The sequence below is a fragment of the Antedon bifida genome, chromosome 6 (genome assembly GCF_963402885.1).
Source record: "Antedon bifida chromosome 6, ecAntBifi1.1, whole genome shotgun sequence".
Classification (NCBI taxonomy): Eukaryota; Metazoa; Echinodermata; class Crinoidea; order Comatulida; family Antedonidae; genus Antedon; species Antedon bifida.
Window position 1 is genome coordinate 13,583,005 of NC_136231.1, and position 17,723 is coordinate 13,600,727.

The 17,723-nt window shown below is 35.9% G+C and overlaps 3 protein-coding genes across 3 annotated transcripts in view; 2 read left to right on the plus strand and 1 right to left on the minus strand.

The window, feature by feature from the left end:
* The window catches only part of LOC144845486 (E3 ubiquitin-protein ligase RNF170-like), a 291,346-nt gene that overhangs the window by 115,066 nt on the left and 158,557 nt on the right, over positions 1-17,723 (plus strand). The gene's annotated exons all lie outside the window — the stretch shown is intronic.
* Positions 1,605-10,651, plus strand: LOC144845181 (uncharacterized). Its single transcript, XM_078702344.1, has 7 exons — positions 1,605-1,857; positions 4,405-5,451; positions 5,686-5,818; positions 8,337-8,504; positions 8,752-8,888; positions 9,012-9,109; positions 9,353-10,651. Exons 1-7 carry the CDS (start codon positions 1,725-1,727, stop codon positions 9,572-9,574), a joined length of 1,938 nt encoding a protein of 645 aa, XP_078558470.1. The 5' UTR covers positions 1,605-1,724; the 3' UTR covers positions 9,575-10,651.
* On the minus strand, positions 12,254-13,172 carry LOC144845350 (uncharacterized). The gene has a single exon (XM_078702617.1). The coding sequence runs from the start codon at positions 13,039-13,041 to the stop codon at positions 12,487-12,489; it is 555 nt and encodes a 184-aa protein (XP_078558743.1). The 5' UTR covers positions 13,042-13,172; the 3' UTR covers positions 12,254-12,486.

Here is a 17,723-nt window from a genome sequence, read left to right on the forward strand (position 1 = left end):
AAAACTTTTCTTCGCTTTTTTTATTGCCTTATTTGTCTCATTTCTGACTTTAATATAAGCATTCCATCTTTCCGGTGTTCTTCTACTCTGATATCTATTCCATGCTTTATGTTTCTGTTTAACTATAGACACTGTTTCGACGTTCATCCACTGCTTCTTATACCTTTTAGTTTTAGACCTTAAAGGAACATACTGTAAAATACAGAAATCTAACAGGGAATAGAGGGAATTAGCAATAGAAACACCATCAAGTTCATGCATATCAATATTTAGTTTCGATTCTTTTATTTTAATTCTAATAGCTTCGTAGTTGGCTTTGTAGTAATTTCTTGTAGGAGTGACATTTTCTTTTTCTATAAAACTTAAAGCAAGATTAAAGGTTAAAACAACATGGTCACTCTTTCCCAATGGTGCACTACTAATAAGATCACAGACATCAAACTCCTCCTTTGAATGTACTAAATCTAGTATATTAGATTCTTCTCCAGTACGATGTCTTGTCGGACAGTCTACATGTTGATGCCACATTAAATCATCGATTAAATCGGTAAATTTTTGGTTCACATCATGTGATAACCCTTTGCTACGCCAGCTTATCCCTTTAAAATTAAAATCGCCAGCAACAATCATATGATCAGCACTGTACTTGTCTGCTGCAACCAAAATATCTTTTAAATCCTCAAATTTATCCGCGTGACTACTTGGACTGCGATAAACACAACCAATTAAAACATTAATATCATTTAATTTAATATTCACAAATAATATTATATTCTCATCAAAACCACCTATGTCAACCTGAACTACAGTCAGTGCATCTTTTACTAGGATCGCGACTCCTCTATGTTCCAGTTTACTAAATAAATTATAACCTTCTAAATTAAAATTTTTCTCATCAATTTCATACAGATAATTTTTAGGTAATATTTCATTTAAGATTATAATATCCGGTTTAAGCTGATTTATTCTTATTCGGAGTTCTGCGATTTTGTTAGTTAATGTATCACAATTAGTGTAAAAAAAAGAAAGATTATCTCTGTCAATGTTGATAATGTTATTTCTTCGATAATTAAAATTAAAAGTATTATTTCCTAAATTATAATTACTTTCTGTGTTTATTTTCTTTGTGTTATTAGTGTTGTGCCTGGTATTGTTTGACCTGAGGGTTGTGGTTTGGGCTTGTCCGAAAGGGCACCTTCACAATCTCGTAGTTTCTTATCATTAAATTGGTCTCACCAGCTTGCTCTCTTCTCTCTTTCTCGACTTTCAGCGTATTAAACCGGTCACGATCTAACTTGCTTCGGTCTCTACTAACCCCTTTAATGTTTTTATCCCATGCATTCTTAAGTATAAGCTCCTTGTCTCTTATATCATAGAAAACTAATTTAATAGGACGTCTTTTATTAGGTTCTCGTTTGCCTAAACGGAAGAAAGTTCTGATTTTACGATCCACATGCTGTATATCAAGCCCATGAAGAAATTGAACTACGTTCTCCCAATCATCTTTTTTCCTCAAATTAGACCCTTGCATAATCATCAATTTTATCGCTGGCAACGCTGTACTGCCATCTCTCGTTGTTTAAATATTTAGTTTCGTATTGCAATCTGTTGTGTAATCCCGGGCAGTGTGTAAACGGCGATAATAAGTTGTTATTTGGCGGTTAGCCATTCCAGTTGTTACACTATTACATTGTATACATAAAATTGCTTCTTTAGCATACCAAATGAGAGGCCTAAAGATTCTTTTTGGTGCAGTCGGTAGTTTGGTTCTTGCTGGCAGTGTATACCGCTTTGCAGGAGTAGCTCTGAACGTAGGCCTGCAAACTGTCGAATCACCTGTGTTGGCTGTTCTGGAAGGTAAATGTTTGTTATCACATTCCAAACTGTGTACATTATAACATACCGGATCATACAAAACATAGTACGTGCCTAAGCCAAATGGGTCGAATAAACAACTATATTTAATCTGCTTCTTTGTTATCAGGAACAATATCGGATTATTTTCTGTACCACCGATCGCACTATCATTATCACTCTGAAATTAAAAACATTTTGTAAAATCATGAGCGCGCAAGAAGCAGAGACAAAGGTTCAGGGACGATTCGGCCCTGAGACGATTCGGCCCGGGACTATTCGGCCCACTTTTGGTGGGACGATTCGGCCCACTTTTGGGCCGAAACATCCCACTTTGTGGGCCGAAACGTCTCACTTTAGACCAAATTCATATTCATTTTTTTTTTATTTATCAAGTTTTTAAAGGTGTTTAACAATCCGTATTTTATTGATATTGACAAAGTTGATATAATATATATAATAAATTACTAAAAAAACGTAATTTTATATTCAATTTATTACTTCGAAAACCTTGTTTATTTCGTGCATTCGCCAAGCGGCCAACAGAGGGCGTAACTTGTTTACATCGTTCGCGTGACTAAAAAATGATTATTTTTGACAATGTTTTCAAAATGTTTGCTTTATTACATCTTTATCCCTAGTAGTGCTACCCCATAGTTACTCTGAAAATAAAGTTTGGGGAAAAAAGCTTATTTTATGATTATAAATGCATATCAAAGCCGATAAATGTAAGTGTGCCGAATCGTCTCAGGGCCGAATCGTCCCGGGCCGAATAGTCCCGGGCCGAATCGTCCCAGGGCCGAATCGTCCCGGGCCGAATCGTCTCAGGGCCGAATCGTCCCGTTACCGAGACAAAACATCCTTTTGCATATGCATGAGACTCTGTGACAACACGCTTTAACGTGACGTCATTTTACTTTAGCTGCATGCGAAGAAGAAGTTGTCACCGACTGAAAAGTGATTCCAACAGGAGGCCGTAAATGTGTTCAAAAACATTTAATATAAAAAATAATAATCTAATATAATACATTAAAACCACATAAATTACAACACATATTCTTGTCAAAGCACAGTGAAGTTTTTATAAAATTAAATATAATTATTTTTAATCATATTAGAATGAATAATTTCTTGGTAATATAGCATTTTTTGTATACGAGGATCATATAGAATGCGTTCGCGTTTATACGCTTAACGCGCTGCGTTGCATATCGTTCTCACGCAGATAGGCTCAACACAGGCGTAGTAGTGCGTACTGCATGGGGCACATTTGATTGGTCGATTGCAGCCGCCATCTTGTTGGTTCCCTCTCCATAGAGAATCACTTTTGAACTGCGATAACATTAAAAGATTGCCATCCAGCCTTCGGCTATTACATCCATGTTCGCGTTTTCAAGGTTAAAAACAATATCGTTCGTGGTGTATGGCGCGTCAATTATGCATGAAGCATACAAAAATGGATGCTATTGTAGGTTTGATAGACTTAACTGTATCAGATTTAACTCTCTTTCAGCAGTCGGTACGTGTAGTAGTTCGAATTTATAAACCTGTGTGCATTTTTACCGATTTTGATCTATATATATAGAATATTTACAAAATATATTAAAATACAATGCTTATAAAAACAATTAAAAAAAACCGTTAAAGTAATAAAATACTGTGTAAACAATTTTTATTTAAATGATTATTATATAAAAATATTTTTAAATAAACACCTAAAAACCCTAATAAAACCTACACTTCGATACGCTTCGATCTTTAATTAGAGCTTACAGTGTACAGTACTGCATTGAGCGACGTTCCATAGAAATCGCCGGAAGTTCGATTTATCGGAAGTGCGACCAAAATGAAACGCGACCGAGATGATCCGATACCCTCTTGTACACCGCGCCTTTGATCACTTACTGCTGGAATTGGCGCGTTACAAATTCGTTTTATTATTATGTTATTCCTTAGAATCATTACACACACGCTGGAGCGGAACTTGGCGGTTTCCACTAAGGATTAACCATTTCTAATTTTCTTTTGGCGAAAAATATTGATTGATTGATTGATCACTCTATTTCAAAATGACAAAATTCCATAACCAAAAAATAACAATATAAAAAAAACTAAAATCACACTAAAATATAATAAAATATAATATTAATAGTTAATTTTAATGAGTTACACTAATTTTATGTTCTTTTGTTTGAAAAATAAAACCCACATTTTACGGAAATTAGGTTAATGGTGAAAGATATAAAATAGATACATCATTTTTATCATTGGTAAATACTATAAATACGTGCTTCTGTACTAATCTTTCTGAAAGAAAAGAAGACTATTTTAACAAATTCGTTCGAAGAGCAGGTTGTAGGCTAGAATGCTATACTGTTGGCAGAAATTTTAATTTCTGTGCGCGGTTCATTTTATTATACTATACTACGAAAGGAGTATACAATTAGTCAGAGCGCATCCAATGAACAGATTGCAGAAATGAGTTTCAGAACAGTATGTGTATGTTTATACTGCATTGTATTATTGTAAATAAATCCTTATTTTTTTCAGTTCTCTTGCTTACACTGTTATCTGTAATTGGCATCATCTTCGTGCACATGTCACTTGTCTTGTGGTCTGATCACCTTGGCCTATATTCAATCGTCATATTATATTTACTAAATGTAACTATGCGATTACTTGCTAAATTCTCTAGTTGGAGGTCATTTGAAAAACAAACCAAATTGTTTCGAAGGACACAGGAGAAGCTACTTTTAGACGGTCTCAAGAAAAATGGAAAGACTGCGTATGGCAAAGATTTTAAGTTCCACGATATCCACAGTCTTGATGAGTTTAAGGAAAAACATCCTCTGACAGAATACAGTCATTACAGACAATACATAGATCGGATATGCAAAGGAGAAGAAAACGTCATGACGAAAGACAAAGTTGTCAGACTGACCCTGACATCAGGAACAACTGGTAACAGTAAGAAAATACCATATACACAACAAGCATTAACTGGCATTAGACTAACAATGAATTCCCTGGTATTACATATTATTATGGAAGACAAACGGTTTAAACTACATAGTCCATTACAGCGCAGTTTACTAGTATATTGCCCTCCAACTCCTAGACCCGAAGAAGCAGGGATATCTGTTGGCCCTGTGTCAATGTTAGAAAAATCTCACAAGAAGTTACTTGCTGCAGTTACGACCACTCCATCAGCCGGCTATGACATTATGACAGAATTCGAATCAGGTTATGTACACATGCTATTTGGTATATGTGATCGTTATATCGCAAGTATGGAGTCACCATTTACACCTTTGCTACTAAGCGCGTTTCAAGTTTTGGAGAACCATTGGCGACAGATGTTAAATGACTTGGAGACCGGTTGTATCAGTTCAACTCTAAACATTCCCGCTGAAGTCCGCCTAGAAATAAACAAACAGATCAAAGCCAGATATGTACCAGAGAGAATCCAGTTTTTAAGAAGAGAATTTGAAAAAGGATTTGTTGAAATCGCAAAAAGGATCTGGCCAACGTTACAACACTTTACAGGTATTAATATTGGGACAAGCAACGAAGAACTAGGCAGAACATATGCTAAAGGTACGGCCTATCTAAATGTTATAAGTGAAATATTATTAGGCAAGGCTTTATAATAAACATATAGTCCTACACAGTTGTTTTCCATTCACGTTGCCGACAATTTACAGGAGTTCTGTCGTGAGAATATAGTCAGGCCTACTTCCATAGCTAACATGGGGGTTCTAGTTCCAAATCAACAAGTATTCATTTTAGAAAGAAATCAGTTTACTCTATTTTTTTTCTAATCCTTTTCAGGGCTTTTACAAGTAACCTCAGCTTACGCTGGAACTGAAGGATTGTTTGGAGTAAATCGATCACTAACCCCTCCATTGTGGTACACTCTAGTTCCGGCAGCAATCATTTATGAATTCATTCCTGTTGAACAAAGGTATGTATTCCTAATAGATAGAGGAAAATAATAATGTAATGCCTTTGTTAGTCCTGTACAGCACGAGTTCTTTCCCGGAAGATCTTGTGTTACACAAGCTTCATCCATATACCACGAATGGTCCAAAATATTAGATGGTATGAACCCACCAGTCATCGATGCTATATTCCTTGATTGGGAAAAAGCATTTGACTGTGTGAGTCACCCTAAACTATTACGTAAGCTCCACAATTTTGGTCTATGTGGTCCAATTTTGAAATGGATGGGCTCCTTTCTTACTGATCGTTGCCAACAGATTGTCCTCAATGGACTGATATCTAACCGTACGCCTGTTGTTTCAGGTGTACCTCAAGGGTAGTGTTTAGGCCAATTAGATGTGAATATGATGCGATATTACTTCAAAAAGATCTAGACAACATTGATGAATGGTGTCAAAATAACATTATGAGACTTATTGCTAAAAAATGCAAAGTTCTCCATATTAGTTACTCGCAAAAAACGTAATCCCATTCATGCTCGTTATCATATTCACACTAATAACCTTCAAGCAGTTACCTCCTACAAATTTTAATGATTGTTCAATTTGATGCCTTGCAATTTTTAAATTTTTATATCTTTGTATTTTTATTGTTTACTTATATGTTCAAGTGCAGTATATGGAGAGCCATCTCGATAGTGCTTTGCACTCATGGCAATCCTCAGGGTGCTGCACCGCTGTCTTGTTGTCATGTAATTTTGAAATGGATGGGCTCCTTTCTTACTGATCGTTGCCAACAGATTGTCCTCAATGGACTGATATCTGACCGTACGCCTGTTGTTTCAGGTGTACCTCAAGGGTCGGTACTTGGCCCATTACTTTTCAACTTGTTCGTTTTTTACCTCCCTATGTCGATCACCTCTCAAATCAGACAATATGCCGACGATACGATAGTGTTTAGGCCAATTAGATGTGAATATGATGCGATATTACTTCAAAAAGATCTAGACAACATTGATGAATGGTGTCAAAATAACATTATGAGACTTATTGCTAAAAAATGCAAAGTTCTCCATATTAGTTACTCGCAAAAAACGTAATCCCATTCATGCTCGTTATCATATTCACACTAATAACCTTCAAGCAGTTACCTCCTACAAATATCTTGGTATTCACTTTGAAAGCAATCTCTCTTGGTCAACGCATGTGACCGCAATTACCACAAAATCTCTCAAAATTGTCGGATTCATAAAGCGTTTTGTGATATTTAACGACCCTGTAATTTTGATGAGGCTTTTTAATGGTTTATGTAGGCCCATACTTGAGTACGCTGCCCCTGTTTGGGTGCCTCATCAAAAACAACATATTACTACTGTAGCATAAATAAACCTCTTCGAAGGATCACAAAATTGTGTGCTAAGGGCGATTACGAGCAATGGCTCAAACATTTAAATTTACCATCTATGGACCAGAGTGTGTTTTCTCAGTATACTTTTTATTATGAAATGTTTGTATGGTCGAATTGATCTTAATATTCATGATTTTGTTGATTTTAATCCAAGATATCCCGAATCAGTTATTTTTAAACCAAATATGCCAGAACCAATTCTTTTAAATATTCATTGTACACTAATTTTCCCCGTGTATGGCAAGAGATTCCTAATTCCTAATAGAGAACATTCTTTATTTAGTTTTAACACATTTGTGACAGCTCTCCGGTCTTATGGCAGGCAACTTTAAACTTTTTATCTTTAACAACCATTTTTATCTGTACATAATATTTATATTTATATGTTTTTAGATTCAATTTTAATGATTGTTCAATTTGATGCCTTGCAATTTTTAAATTTTTATATCTTTGTATTTTTATTGTTTACTTATATGTTCAAGTGCAGTATATGGAGAGCCATCTCGATAGTGCTTTGCACTCATGGCAATCCTCAGGGTGCTGCACCGCTGTCTTGTTGTCATGTATTTTTGTGCCTGAAAATTGAATAAAATCAAAATAAAATAATAATTTGATGAACAGACGGCGGCGTCTTCGATCAAGCTTGGTGTAAAATCTTAATACCCATGAGGACGCTAATTTGTGTATCTGTAATATCTCTCTATTTTTGTAGAAATTAATTTTATATCAAAAATTAGCTTGCTTTAGTATGACGATATTTGATAAACAAGCAAAATCAGTGGATTGACTTCCAGTGACAAATAACGGGTCAAAGGTTACCTTTTGAAGTTACATACAACGCACGTACAAACCATGCTTTTACTGAGATTAAAATATATCTGATAAGGTACAATAATTCCACTGCTGGTGTATTCTGGGGAATGATATTATTTTGCGAAAGTGGTGTCTTGCTATTAAAAAAACAACTTTTATCAGCGATATATCTCATATTTCGAGAATATTAAGAGAATACACTTTGGAATTATGTTTTTCTTTGTATTAATTGGAAAATAATATATTATCATATAAAATTTAAAGGAACTGTACAATTCTCATCTTAAACAAAAAGAGTAAACAGTATGTCTTGTTTTTAGCGGAGACGCAAACCCAAAGATCATGTTTGGCGATTCTGTTAAAGTTGGAGAACAGTACGAAATGGTTGTAAGCAATCCGACTTGTGGGTTATACAGATTTAGATTTGGCGACATCATCAAAGTTGTGGACTTCTATAACACAACTCCAATGATTGAATTTCAGTACAGGTAAGAGAAAGGGTTTACAACACGTCAAAATATATAAAAATTGGAGAAAACACTTAATACCTGCAACTTTGAATACATTGAACAGTGCAACAGACAATTTCACCCAATTCCCAGTGCTGTATCTCCACATACTACCGATCTATTTCTGAGGTATCATAAGAATATTTGCACATTGCACCTTTAACGTATGTTTTTAAACAGATGCTATATTTTATTTTTTTACGCTGTTTTCGATTCTGTTTTATAGGTATGGTCAAATATTAAACATACGTAGTGAAAAAGTGGACGAATCAGCGGTATACACGTCTATATTAAAATGTGTTAAAAAATGGCCTAGCCAACAACTCGTTGATTTCACTTCCGCGGAGAGCGACCTTCTACCAGGTTCGTACTGTAGGCCTAATGTTAGTGGTGATTTTTAGGTTCTTTTCTTTCGAAAAAAATATGCTTGTAAACAAGAAATGTGCGAAACTTGTAAATAGTAGATGATGTGTGTTTTTATTTCAGATTGTGAAAGAAAAACTGGACCTGGATATTACGTAATTTTCATTGAAATCAAAGGAAAAGATGGAGAATATGTGTTGACAGCCAACGAAAAATCAACGGTAAAGTACAATCTGCTTCAAAGTCACTCAAATCAAATTAATATACACATTTATTCATTAAAAAGTTTAGTCTAGTTTTAGTCTAGGCCTACATGCACCTGATGAACCTTCGATGGCTCCGAAGAACAGTCATTAGGGGCCTACAGATGTTTTCATTTTATGGTAAATCAAACAGCTAGCTATGAATATTTTAAACACCTTTGATAATGTAAATTGTCATTTCTAAAATTCTTTCTATTCCAGATTGATTCTGCACTTTGTGATCAAGCATTTGCCTATAAGTCGTACCGGGACAAAGGCAGTATTGCCCCGATGGATGTACGCCAAGTTAAGCCAGAGGGTTTTGCTGAATTTAAGAAGTACGTACTAGACAATTCCACAGCATCGGTTACACAATTTAAGCAACCAAGAAAACTGAAAACACCAGAAATGGTGGCCTTCCTATTACAAAATACATTCAAGTGAATTGACAGGTAATTAAGTCTAGGCCTATGTTCCTACTAAAGAACTGAATATTAAATTAGTTTGACCACCATTGAAAAAACGACGTAATTCTCTCAGAAAGGGAAAGTAATTGTAAACATGAAAAATGATGAATTTTCAAATCATTATCTTAAAAGCGTTGTGGTATACTCAGATATTAATTGCGCAATGGTGTTATTTTCCCATTGCAACATGTATGTGTTGTTAGTTATTACTGCCTTTAGGCTCAATAACTAAATTAGCTTTTAAAAAATAAACATTTGAGTTTATAGCCCATACTCTACTTAAATTGAATTGATTTACTTTAGTTGGCACAATGAAATCGATGCATTGAAAATAACTTTTAAAATGCGTATGACATTTATGTTTAGCGGTAATGGAAGTGCAACATAATTCTAGATCGGAACTGGTAATCAATTCAATTCAATTTCTTTATTGCTGCAAATGCCATCAAGGGCAAATATTCGCTTAAACATACTACATCATACAAACATAATTATACATATTTACACTTAAAATTAAAACACATAAACATTTTAGTCATTACTACTGTTTTTAATTATTGTTATAATGATTAATGTTGTAGTTATAATTAATAAAATAAAATAATAAAAGTGTTACATCTTAAGGGCAGTTTTAATGTCAAGCACAGAAGAGGAAGACACGTTAAGATGAAAAGATTGAGCGAGTGAGAGCGAGTGAGGTAGAGTAGAGTGAAGAAAACAAGTAGTATGTCCTTTAAAGGGAAGATGAGAAGAGTGTCGATTGTGGCGAAGGACCATAGACATATTACGAACAGGAGGAAGAAAAGGACGAAGAGGGTGTTAAGGGGACTGTGTGATGGCACAAATAAATTTAAGTAAAAAATACTGATGCCTTAAAGAGAAGGAATAATATTGAAATTAGAAAAAATGGCGGGAATGGTAGAATAAGTAGCATGATCAGAGAGGAGTTTAGCGACATAGAGTTTGAGACGTTTAATTCGGGCGATTTCACATTGGGGGAGGAGACAATGGGTAGAGCAAGAGTATTCAATAGCAGGTAGTATGTAGAATTTATCATCACTGTAATATAGCAATCACACTACGTGTATAGACCTACAAACATCTATCGATTTCACATTGGTCATGCTTTCAATCACTGTTTAAATATTTGCATTGCAATATCAGCCTGGCAGTGCTTAAATAAGGACGTTTGCACTAATTTATGGGTTTTAGGGTTCGCCCACTTCAGCTGTACTCATATTGCACTGTAGCCTATACATTAGTCCTACATCATATAGCAAGTTACGAACAATGAGAGGCCTAAACATTTTTTTTGGTGCAGTCGGTAGTTTGGTTCTTGCTGGCAGTGTATACCGCTTTGCAGGAGTAGCTCTGAACGTAGGCCTGCAAACTGTCGAATCACCTGTGTTTGCTGTTCTGGAAGGTCAATATGACATTGCTACGGTTGATTCACAATATCTATTGTTATTGTTTGGAAAGCGTGGGCTGCTGTTGATTTTATATGTATTCACTCATACTGTACTGACTATTTGAACAAAAGCTTTTTATAACAATACACAATAACAACAATATCCATGAAAGACAGCCTATTTTATTTTATATTTAACTTTATTTATAGTTGTGCACTTTGTACTTCAAATATATCTAAATGGGACAATGTAATGTAAATTACAGTAGTTATAGGCCTACTTTTATTTGATATTGTCGAGTTTGCTAAAATCGATTCGGACAGTATCATGTCTAGTGACAATAAACAGCCTGGTAACGTGTCTGAAGATAGCAGCATGCTTAGAGAAAAACGTCACACACAAATAACCTACTAAGAGGCCACTTACTAATATAGCCCTCTAACAGTAAGCCTAAGTAAAATGATTTTGCACAAATGAAAAAGCTATAAATTCAAACGTATCCGTGTTGTGACACGGATACGTCGTGGGTTTGCCCAAACTCTCTTTACAACGATTGCTTACATGCTCATAAACAACAAACGGATACGAAATCATGATGGGTGAACCCAGTAAAAACTAGAAAGCCACTCCGAGAGTGCATACTTCCGCCTACTGTAAAATTCTCCTACATAAGATTTCTCCAGGAAAATAAGAAGATTAAACGAGAACTTACCTGTTCGAAGTTTAATCTTTATTTTATGAGGTAGGTGTAAGTGAGAGATAACATGAGATCCCGTTGCGCACACGCACGTCAGTCTTCAACATGAGGCCAGAGTTGCATCCGTATGGAATTTCTGACCAAGTGGAGCGAAATTCAATAATCACGTTTATAACATATTGGAGCTGTCTTTCATTATTAAAGCTCAGTTAATTTTAGGGTAGGGCGTGGAGGGCATGTTATCTCTCACTTACACCTACCTCATAAAATAAAGATCAAACTTCGAACAGGTAAGTTCTCGTTTAATCTTCTTATTTTATTTCGCTACGGTGATCGTTCGAGATCACACGAGAGTTTAAAGAAACTCTGGCCTCAACGACCAGTTTGTTTGGGTAAATAATAACGACGCATGTAATTAAATAACATTGATATTTATTATTTAAAGAACATTTTGATTGCTGGGTATAACTTCCCAACGTGGGATTTCAAACTTAATCCCAAACACAACTTGTATATTGCAATAAACACTTTTATCAACCTATAGGCCTACTCCAACTTGCTATGAAGTACCTTAGCATTTAGAGGAACATGTTAGCCATTTTAAATATAACGTTTTGTAGCAACTTCAATTTTTCTGTGTATAACATTCCCATCATGGGATATTAAACTCAACACAACATGTAACTGTACTACAGTTATAACATTTTATAAAACTAACTCAATAAAGTGTGCTTGCTTGTTAGTTATATATTATATATATGTATATATTATGGTAATTAACATTTATTCTTTCATTAGTGCGAGAGCAAAGTTACAACCATCTTCTCGAATGGGTTTATCGTAATATGATCGAAATGTTTTTTCACTGTTCCAACCCACATGTTGCAAAATATCAGAGACCGGAAGCATAGATCGTTTTACTTTTGAAACTGCTGCCGACCTAGTTGAGTGAGGTTTAAATTGTGTAACATCAATTCCTGCAATTTGCATCTCGCATTTAATCCATCGTGCTATAGTGTCAATTGAAACTCTCTTATAAGGTTTTTTATAGCTTATAAATAAATACTCTTCACCATTGCGAAGGTCTTTCGTGCGGTCAATGTATTCTACCAACGCAGTGTAAACACAAATATTAGGGTCTGGTAGATATTTCTTGATATTGAGATAGCAACCTGTCGGCTTCCCTGGTCTGTTCTGTTTCAATAATTCATTTATTTTGAAATTTACTTGCATAGTGTCTATGTTTAGCAAATGTAGTGTTTGTTGACGTGCAGTGACTAGAGCTACCAGCATGCATGTTTTTAGGGTCAAATCTTGAAGGTTGAGACGGAGTGCCATCTTTGAGGGTCACAAACGATGACAACGCAGCTTTTGCGGTGTTGAGAGCACTATATCCTAACGTAAGATATAGTGCAGTCAAAAAATCCAGAATGTTTACGACAGTGGTCTGCATAGAATTAATCTGTCGTTGATGCGAAAATTCCAGCCATTTGTTAACATATATGGAGTATTGTTTTCTGGTTGATTCTCGCCATGATGATAATAAGATGTTGGTAGTCTCTGCTGAAAAGCCATTGTCTTTGAAGATTTCCCCGACAACCTGCAACACATAAGATATAATCGTTTGTAAAGTGGGTGTTCTCGACCGGAAACCGGTTGGGTAATTATATTTTTCCCGGATGGAAGTATTATTGGCTCTTCAATTAATAATGAGAGTAGCTTAGCAAACCAGGGTTGTGAAGGCCATCGTGGGACTATCATAAACCCATCCGATTCTTCCACCTCTATTTTTCGAAGGCACCTTGCAATGAGGCAAAATGGGGGAAATGCATAGAAAAACGTTTTCCCCCAATGAAGTGTAAACGCATCAATAGCAATTGCGTTTGGGTCTGGTTTCCATGATACAAATGTTCTCACTTGAGCATTGAGGCGCGATGCAAACAAATCTATGTCGGGTTTTCCATACTGTATACACAGTTTTTGGAAAACTGCCCCATCAAGTTCCCATTCTATTTGGTCATTAAACTTCCTAGATTTTGTATCAGCAATAACATTTAGAATTCCAGGTATGTATTGAGCAGTGACAAATATGTCTCTGGGTATGCACCATTCCCAAATCTCTTTTGCCATAGCATTGCAAGCGTGTGATGTTATTCCTCCCATGTTATTTATATACACCACTGCAGTGGTATTGTCAATTTTTATCAAAACATGGCTATTTGAACTATTTACACAAAAGGCTTTTAGTGCAAACAAGGCAGCCTTCATTTCTAGATAGTTTATTTCATTTGACTTGATTTTTTCTATTTCCTTGGAATTCCATCTCCCTCCTATGTGAATAGAACCGTTTGACGCACCCCATCCGAGGCCCGAAGCATCACTAGTTAGGTTCACAGAGGGTACCCCATGATCTATTTTCTTTGTTGCCGATTTAGCATTTTCAATCCACCATTTGAGTTCCCTTTTAGCGGTTTGTGTGATGGCCATTTTTCTATCAAAGTGGCCCGTGTTTAGTCTCAGTGCATAGATTTTGTCTTTTTCAAGCCCACGGTAATGTAATGGCCCATATTGAACACCCGGAAAAGCCGCAACGAGCTTACCTATAACCGATGAGACAGAACGAATAGTGGGCCTAATTTTTGTATTCAGCGATATACATTGATTACATATTTCTTGGGCCTTTTCTTTTGTGAGGCTTATTTTCATGGTGCGAGAGTTTATTACAAATCCAAGAAATTTTATTTCCCTCACTGGCTCAATTACAGATTTAGATGGATGTATGGCAAACCCCAAGTTAGAAAATAGTTCTGCTGTTTGTTTAACTGCTTCGTGGGCAGCTTTTTTATTCTTAGCAATTATAATTGTATCATCAATGTAGGCAATAACAGTATGTCCACAACTTCTCATAGTTGCTAATGGTGGTTTTAGGAGTTTAGTGAATATGCGTGGACCTGAAGAGAGTCCATTGGGCAAACAACAGAATTGCCATAGATCATCATTCCATCTAAATTTTAAATATTTTCTATGGTGTTTTGCAATAGAAATTGAATAATATGCATCTTGGAGATCAATTGATGCCATAAAGCAGTCTTTTGTTATGAATTTCATGGCTGTATCAAAACAGTCCATCTTGAAATGGTAATATTTTATGAATTTGTTTAATTGAGATAGGTCGAGGATCATACGATATCCGCCATCTTTCTTTCGTCTGGTAAAAATATTTGATAAAAATTCACCATTCTCAGGATTTGAGTGTTCAATCACACCAATTTGCAAAAGGCGATTGATTTCATTGGTTACTACCTTTGTTTCCTCCCTTTGTTTCCTCATGATTGAGTTTGTAAGGCCTTGGTATATAGGCTTGGATTGGTGGTTCTGATGATTCAAATTCTAATTCATAACCATTTACAATACTCAGGATATTAATATCTCTGGTAATATGGAGCCAAACTGCTTTATTGTGTACCAATTGACCTCCTGTATGTTTAGTTTCAGTAACATTTAATCGAGAGGAGGAACCGTTACTTACTTGGTTTAGGTTTGATACTGGAGAAGATTGTTTTAGTTCTGATTGAACTGCCGCTTTCCCAACGGCTGAGTGGAGGCAGCATATCTTCCCCGTTTGTACCTGGGATTTCTCATCGACAGTGCAGGTTTTTGGTGTTGGGGATACTGATTATTGTAACCTTGCCCTAAAAAAGACAGGTGTGATCTACTATGGCTTGCTGACCAGCCTGTGTTTATCGAACGGTTTTGATAAGACCTCCTATTAGCAATAGAGCCTGAATTCTGATATGGTGTGAACCGATGTGACCTATATTGCCCCTGGCGGTTTTTTATAACGCCCACGGTTTTCTGTTCTTCCTCTAATTCTTTTACTGCCTTGTGAAGGTCATTGCCAAACAACCATTCAGTTGTCTTTACTCGTGTTTTACAGAGATGAGTGTATCGAGCATTAAGATCAGGTTTGATCAGCTCCTTTCGCAACTGATTTAGTTCAAAGTGTGCGCTCGCTAATAAAGCCACGCTATCTTCCTGTGTCTTAGTTAGAGTTGGCAATTCATTAGCTGATCTCAAAAAGGCCACAAGTCCTTTGACAAGGGGTTTCTGGCATTTCTGGATCTTCAAATCCAGATTTCGTACATTTGGTGTCAAGTTTTCCCATATCAATGGGTTTACCCTTGGTACAAGAAGATTCTGACAGTTTATTGGTTTGGGATACTTTTGACAAATTTCTGTCATATATTTCTCTTCGAGCGGAGTTGTGATCATATAGTTTACACTATCTGCTTGAAATTCTTGCAGAGGTTTTCCCTCCTCAATAAGAGTGGCAAAACGTTTAGCAAACCCTAACTTTTCGGTTTGTTTATCCTTTTCTTGGCCCTGGGCCAAACTCTCTAGGTCAACCACTTCTTCAGAGTCAGATATATCGTTATTGATGTACCCACTTGCAACATCATTCAGTTGGTGAGTTTTATATTCTGATTCTATATACTGACCTTGATCATCATCATATTCATCACTAGGCCTAGTACGTTCTAGCAATACTGTTTCTAACATCTCCCGTAGTTCACTGTTTTCCTGACGAGACTCTCTCATAAAATGCTCAATTTTGTCAAGACGGTTATCAACCGTAGGTGTTTCTGAGACAGGTTTTTGTTTTGATTTAGTGGATTTATGTTTAGAATCATGTATCAGTTTCCCCTGCGGGCGCGGTATTATTCGGCAAAACCTGTCGAAGTTTTTGAACTCTCAAGCCCTACTTCTACTATTTTTCTTGATTGTTCGTTATCCCTCTTACCAAGTGATAAGTTGTCCATAACGAAACAATGCCTGATAGATAATATGACGTGTATTTCTTACAAAATAATCAATTTTTGTTTAGATATCCAATGTCGAAGACTTCTGATTTTGTGCGTATGCAACGAACTGACGTGCGCGTGCGCAACGGGATCTCATGTGATCTCAAACGATCACCGTAGCGAAATAAAATATCTATATATATAAAAGGTAAACACAAAAAGTTTGTCCTCTATGCATGCCGCGGTACAACCTCTGATTGGTGTGAAATTTGCACTCAACACCAATCTTGCAACGGAGATGGTCATGGTCTATATAAAAAGTGTGTAAACCAAATATTGATTAAATTATGACACTGGATCAAAAGGCTATGAAATGTGGAATTTCCAGAGGGCGTCATTAAGACTATAAAAGCAGGAACCGAGAAAAAAAACCGGTAGCATTACCGTTTAGAGAGAGGTGAGTCGATAGGGTAGGCACCATTTTTATGTAATAGAAAAGCCACGTGGTCGTGAAATACTTCAGTTCACTTCCATTTGTAAGAAGTAAACATGTTGCCCCCCTCAGGCGGCCATTTTACGGTAAAATAATTACATAAAATCACCGTTTTTTTAGTAAAATATGTTGTGTATTAACATTGTAAAATTCAATAAAATATATTAAAAGATAGTAAATAAAAAATAATAATTATTTAACCTCATGCGAAGAATATCAATATTCTATTAGTCCTGACAGACAATGTGATTTTACGTGGTAGGCTTACACGCGAGAAACATATTATGGAGTGCACTGCATTTTTACCTTGAAAGATTAAAAACAATTAAATTATTAAATATGACTACTTTCCTTTGCTGTGTTGTTATGGCGGTTCAAACCAACAAAATTGTAGAATGTAATTATATATTCTTGATTTTCATGACACAATAAACCTAAAGACCATGAACTTATGTACTAGGACACCACTCTATCACTACGCGAAATGTCGTAAAAGACGCACTGGGCGTTTCATAGAAATTACCGGCCCAACCGGTCATATGCCGTTTATAGTCCAGTCAATCTAGCAAATATAAGGGGGTGACCCACCACTAATTGCAAAAGAATTTATTTCACTGCAGTGCATTTCAGCATGGCTCCCTAATCAACATACTAAAAGTCCCCAATAATCCAAGTATGGGAAATTGGCTAATTTGCATAATATGCAAATTAGCTTCCGCCATTAG

Bases quoted from the DNA above. Each gene is read 5' to 3' on its own strand.
- LOC144845350 (XM_078702617.1), bottom strand. From the start codon at position 13,041: ATGGCACTCCGTCTCAACCTTCAAGATTTGACCCTAAAAACATGCATG.
- LOC144845181 (XM_078702344.1), top strand. From the start codon at position 1,725: ATGAGAGGCCTAAAGATTCTTTTTGGTGCAGTCGGTAGTTTGGTTCTT. The intron at 5,452-5,685 runs GTACGGCCTATC...AATCCTTTTCAG, and splicing joins AGGCAGAACATATGCTAAAG to GGCTTTTACAAGTAACCTCA. The intron at 8,889-9,011 runs GTTCGTACTGTA...TTTTTATTTCAG, and splicing joins GGAGAGCGACCTTCTACCAG to ATTGTGAAAGAAAAACTGGA.